At 43.6% G+C, this 6,471-nt stretch overlaps 1 protein-coding gene across 1 annotated transcript in view; it reads right to left on the bottom strand.

Moving 5' to 3' along the window:
• ANO5 (anoctamin 5) overlaps positions 1-6,410 on the bottom strand; it is an 82,389-nt gene extending 75,979 nt beyond the window's left edge. The window contains exon 1 of the mRNA XM_006146902.2: positions 5,867-6,410. Coding sequence (XP_006146964.1) covers positions 5,867-5,906 — 40 coding nt within the window. The 5' untranslated portion in view covers positions 5,907-6,410. The remainder of the gene's footprint in view (positions 1-5,866) is intronic.
• Positions 6,411-6,471: the final 61 nt, after the last annotated feature.

Below are 6,471 nucleotides of genomic sequence, written 5' to 3'. Positions count from 1 at the left end.
CTTTTTTTCTCTTGCCCTCTCTCTCGCTAGTCAAGTTGAAGAGTAATAATAATTAATAAAAATTAAATAATCCTTTTTTACAAAAACTTGTAGAAAAATTCAACTAAAGTAAAAGTTTATTTTGGTGCAAAAACAACAAAATAATATCCATGCACACTTTTCTCATGATACGCATTTCCCATAAACTTTTTGAAGACCCTTCACATTGTTCCAAGCATGGAATGAACCATCCAACAAGTGCAATCCTTAACTTAGGTTTCTAGAACTGTTCTTACAAAGAAAAAGTTGAAAAACAGCAAGTGCTAGCCTCGCTTTTTCCTAATTATTTTTGCTCCATTTAACATAGAACTACTAGGTAGGGAAATATTTTTAAACTGCTATCAGCACTGGACACGATGTGTTTGAGATTTCAGAAAAGAGATAGTATGAATCACCTAGATCTCCTGGCACAAAAGTTTCTCTCACACCTGAACCTTTAAACCTTCTCCTCCTTTCCGTACATCTGACAGTCGTTTTCTTCCCTTGCTAACTCCTCCTTAATTTTCACATTTTGCCAGTCAAGACCTCCTCCTTTCAGGACTTACCTTAAACCTCCCACCTGTCCTGGAGGATGGCCTTCTACCTAGGGTGGCACACCATCCTAACTGTAACCCTCCCCAGGCACCTCGCCTAAGAACACCTCTCTCCGTTAGATTACAAAGACCGGAACACCTCTCTCCCTTAGACTGCAAAGACCCTGACAGCCAGCAGGAGCACACTGTGTAAATGGTACTCCTTTCTGAAAAGCAGAAAGCTTCAGACAAATAGATTTATTTTCTCACACGTTGCATTCCCTCTCATATATATATTGCCCACTAGTTCTTTCTCTTGCATACACACAAACAGATGTTCCCACATGCCATGACTCACATTTTCTCACACACTCAGAGTCACAAGATGCAGTAACTACCTACAATCACCGAACCTCTGGCAAACAGAGGCTTATCTGAAGAGATACGATTTGAAGCCAACAACTCTTAAGTCAGCTTCTTGCTATTCCTTCAACTTCTTCTAAAATGAATGGAAATTACTATACTCTTTGGGTGGGCTGGAAACAGATGTCCAGGGTTTGCTTCAAATCACTGTGGGGGACCATTAAATAGGTGCTAAAAGCAAAGCCAACACCAAACCCAGATTTGAGTTCTCTCTGAAAGCACCTTACTAAGAATACACACTCCGGTAAAATCAGAGCCCAGAAATAGCCCTCGCCTTTACCAGATGGTCTTCTCAGTTTACACTCTTACCAGCAGCATAAAATAAAATATATTCAAATATTCACAGTATCAAAGGGCACGTGGTTTTGATAAGTACGGTGAACACAGCTGCGAAGATGCGAGCTACTCCATTCTACTTACAGACTGCCTTTTCTGATGCTGACCCCATCACTGTGTTCTAATGCTAACTGTATCATAAATAAACAAGGAAAGAACACTTCAAATCAGACTTCCTTCCCAATATCAACTACTCGATGACTCAATTCCATCAACATTAATCTTTCATTAGCATTGGTTTGTTTACATAACTATGTAAGTGTTCTATTACACTCTGGCACTGGACTATCACTTTAATAGGTAGTAGAGCAGCCGATTGGAGATGCTGATTGCTTATGTGCTCAATCATGATGACAACAGATTCAGAGAAAAATGCAACAAATTCCAGAAACAGTACATCAACTATTATGTTGAAAAGGCAAAATATCTTTCTCTCTGGGAAGAAATCATATGGCATATAAATCAATCGTTTAACTCTCTCATATTTAACCATTAAAAGTGATTTAGGACCAGATAACATACAGTATCAAGGCTTATGTCTATGGGTAAATTCACTCTACAAAATCTGTTTTCATTTTAAAACCCAAGAGTAAAAGTACCTCCTAAATACTGGGTGGTCAGAAATGTCATGACGTATTTTTCTGTTCTTCTGCGCAAAAACACATCATGACTTTTCCAACGACTCAGAATCAATACTATGAAACCTAAAATTTTTCCACCTTTTTTCAGCCAACACTTTTATTTTTGTAACTGTGTCATTTAACTCCAGAAGGAAACATCTGGACACAGCCTTCCAAAAATTCATTTGGTTGTTGCTATTAAAAAATAACAACAATGGGCCAGCAGGTGATCTGGTGGTTAAGGTGTTAGACTCCTACATGGCTGACCGCAGTTCAAGTCCCAGACCTGGCAGCTTGCTTTCTCAATTTCCCTCTCTCTCTCTTTCTCTCTCTCGGGAGTGCATGTGCTCTAGAGCAAATTAAATAATAATACAATAAATAATTCTTTATAAAAATAACAATAAAAGCACATTCTTATTACAATGTACTTTTCATACAACCCTAGTAATGACAGAGATCTCAATAAAGGGCAGTAAAACCAGCCTGGCAAAATAATTGACATGTAAGGAAATATCTAGGAAAAAAAAAGTCGTTTCAGTGAACGAACCAATTTGCTCTCACCAGTGCCACACCTTTCTGCTGCTGAGGTTCTGGGCCCATGAACCAATCTGCAGACAGGAACTTGGGTAGCATGCAGTCATTACATCTGGCCATCAAATACATGGTATTCTGCATCAGTATCTTTTCCTCCCATTTCTGCCCAAATCAGAGCGACTGCTTAGATCCCGTGAAGGAGTCTGAATAAATAACCAAGGACTTTGCCAAGAGAAGGAAACAAACCATTTTGGGAAAAGATCTAAAGCATTCCTGGGACAGACTCATACTTCTTAGGACCTCATGATGAAGCTACTAATTTTTCTTTTTTTTTTTGAGAGATTTTTGCTACAGGGCGTGTGGGTTCACCAGGAAGACAGTGAGAGAGACAGAGAGACAGAAAGTGAGAAATCAGCCCCAGGGAGGATGGCCATGTTGCAATCCCTTCTCCTCTTGGGATCTTGGGGACGCACACTCACACGCCTGGTGTGAGTTTAAGCCACCAGGTCCAGGACTTGAACTGTGGTCGACTACATGGGAGTCCAGCGACTTTGCCATTACACCCTCTGCTGGTCCCGATTAAGCTACTAATTTAAGTATACATTCTAGTAAGTTAAAATCATTTTGTGGCTAAATTATATCATATTTCAAACAACTGAAAGAAGGTGATGGTCAATCTCTATAATGTTATACTAAACTGTGTATTCATTATGCAGAGAATGTTACATAATACACATTTTTTAAAAAAGAGAGATTTTTGCCATAGGATGTGTGTGCTCACCAGAGACAGAGAGAGGCAGAGACAGTGAGTGGGAAACTGAGAAATCACCCCTTAAGATGGAGGGCCAGGGACCAGCAGTTAGCGTAATGGCTATGTCGCTGGACTCCCACATAGTCGACCGTGGTTCAAGTCCCAGACCCGGTGGCTTAAACTCACGCCAGGCGCGTGTGCGTGCATGCCCAAGATCCCAAGAGGAGAGTGGAGGAGAAGGGATTGCAGCGTGGCCATCCCCCCTGGGGGGTGATTTCCTGCTTTCTGTCTCTCTGTCTCTCTCTGTCTGTCTGGCGAGCGCACACGCCCTATAGCAAAAACCTCTCAAAAAAAAAAAAAAAAAAGATGGATGGCCATGCCACAATCCTTTCTCCTCCATTCTCCTCCTGGGATCTTGGGCATACATGCACACATTCGTTATGGATTTTGAAGCCACCGGGTCTGAGATTTGAACTGGGATCAGGCATGTGAGAGTCCGGCAACATAACTGCTACACCATCTGCTGGGCCCCATACTACACATTTTGCCCTCCACTCTTCTTCAGTGAAGAATAAATTTGTCCCTTCTTATAGTTTTACTTCAGAAGGACTGATTATAAGGAATTCCAGTGCTTTAATGAAAAAAAAAAATCTATTGAGACCTCTGGATTGCTGAAATTATACAATAGAAAGTGATTCTCAGTAAAGGAGGACACCATCAAGCAACTGTGGAAAGGGATTTCCTACTTAAAGCTTCTGAAAGTTATCTGACTTATTTTGCCACTGAATACCAGACATTTCCCTAACAAATACATGTATTACATTATTTACTCCACTGAGCTATTTGTCAAAGCTTAATGTGTTCAATAGTTTCATTATATTTTCTCCTTATTTCTGATTTTAATAAAGGAGACTACACTTCAAGCATCATTAAGAACATGAAAAGATGTCCCATGGAATGGAAGAAAATATTTGCAAATCACGTATCTATCCAGAATATATAAAGAACTCTTACTAAAACTTAATAAAGGAAGGCAACTCAATATTGTAAATAGGTAAAGAATTTAGATAGTCCTTTCTCCGAAGAGGATATATGACCAATAATCGTATAAAAAAACACTTAATGCACTAATCAATGGAGAAATACAAATCAAAATCTCATTGCGATACACTTCACAACCGCAAGCATGGTTATACTGAAAAGATATAATAAAAGTTAGTGAGGATGTAGAGAGACTGGAACCCTTCCGTATTACTGGTGGGAAAGTTAAACAGGGCAGACACTTGGAAAATTGTTTTGTTTTGTTTCTCAAAATGTTCAATACAGAGCTACCACATGATTCAGCAATTGCATTTCTGGGGATATACCCAAGAAAAATAAAAAGGTATGTTCATACAAAGACATGTACATGAATTTTGCAGCAGCATTATTCATGTAGTAAAAAAGTGTAAATAATTCAAATTCCACCAATTGGTGAGTGGATGAGGTATGGTATAGCTCTACAAAGGAAAGTTACTTGGCAGTTAAAAGGAATGATGCACCAACAGAAGCTAGAACATGGTTAAAACATGTTAAGAGAAAGAAGCAAGTTACAACAGACCACACACTGCATGATTCTAATTATATGAAGTATCTGGAATAGACATATTGATAGAGACAGTAAATAATTGATTACTGGCTGCCCTGAGCTAGGAATGAGGAGTGGACAGACTGCCTAACAGGTTTCTATTTGGGGTGATGCAGTGTTCTAAAATTATACTAATGGTTGCAAAACTCAGTAAATACACTAAAAATCACTGAACTGTCCACTCTAACTGGGCAAGCTTTTTGGTAGATATAACAGGCTATATCCCAAAGATGTTAAAAAGGTGGGGAAAGTGAAATAACACACAACAGGTTAGGAACTATCCTTAGATCTTTATCACTTTTAAAAAACTGTTTCCAGGTTTGATCTAATACTAAACAAGACATGACAATACTGTGTTATGGAGGAAGCTGAGATCTTGAAAACTGAACAGAAAATACGGGCATTTTAGAAAAATGTACTTGTAAAACCACAAAATTTGTGCGAAGGCCTTAGCAAACAACAGACCCATATTTTGCAGTGGCGCTGAAGATTCAAGAAAGCTATTTTGTAAAAACAGCTGCGTTCCAGAAATGCATCCAAATCTCAGGCTGGAAGACCTCAGCGTCCGCCCCTCTCATAATTACACATCTCAAAGCATGGTCAACAACTGCAGAGTCCCTGCACGTGGGACCGCGTCCTGCACTAAGCCGCGGCGGCTTTTGGGAAACCGTGGGTTCGGAGGCCCGGGCATGGAAGAGCACGTGCCCGCGTGCTGGCCTCGCCTCCTGTAATCACTCAGCTGCTTCACAGTGTCCAGGGCAGCAAGTAGGGGTGCAGCTGGACCACAGCGATCACCGGACACAGGCCCCCAAAGCAGGGGAGAAGCAGTAGAAGTCGTGGGGCGCTGTAACCCGTTCCACCCACCCCACTGGGACTGTCCATTCCGCGGTCCCAGTCTCGCTCTGCGAACGTCCCCGGGACTCAGACCATGGCACCGTCAACGTCCCCCGGTCCCTGAGCCAGGTATGGCGGGGTCCAAGCGTGCGGCCAGATCTTTCCTCGGCGCCTCTCGGAGGGTTCCTACCTTGTTCCTCCACCATTTCCAGGAGATCAGGGTCGCCCATCTTGGCCAGTTCGTTAATGGCACTGATGCCAGAAATGCAGCGGGTGGCGGACAGCTGAGACGGGCGGTGAGATCTGGGGCACACTCCGAATCTGATCCGGGGAGTCCGGAACTGCTGCTCCGACACCTGGACTTGGATGAGGTCAGCCTCCCATCTGCAGACCTCCTCCTTCTCCTCCTTCCCGGACCCCACGAGCTCGGGGCTCCTCAGCCAGTGGGCCTTTCTCTCTAGCTCGTACTTGCAGTGGACCAGGTCCTGGCCCTCCCGCCCCGCGCCCGGGGTCCTGCGCTCGGACCTTCTGCGGTAGCGCTCCTGGGACCCCTCCCGGTACTTCTCCAAGTACCTGTGCCGCCGCGCGCTCCGCCGCCGCCCCCTCGGCTTCCCCTCCTCCCGGCGGAGCCCGACCCGGAGCCCGACCGCGTCCTTCCCACTCCTGCCCTCCCACGGCTTTCCTCTAGCGTCGCCGAGGTCCCGCTTTCTCCGCCTCTTTCTCCGCCTCCCGACCGCAGGGGCCGCCCTCGGCCCGCTCCCCGGCCCCTCCTCTCCTCTCCCGCTGTCCGAGGCC

The sequence above is a fragment of the Tupaia chinensis genome, unplaced genomic scaffold (assembly GCF_000334495.1).
Source record: "Tupaia chinensis unplaced genomic scaffold, TupChi_1.0 Scaffold000196_1, whole genome shotgun sequence".
Taxonomy (NCBI): Eukaryota; Metazoa; Chordata; class Mammalia; order Scandentia; family Tupaiidae; genus Tupaia; species Tupaia belangeri.
Note: the sequence above shows the minus strand (reverse complement) of the source record. Positions and strands in the feature narration are given on the sequence as shown.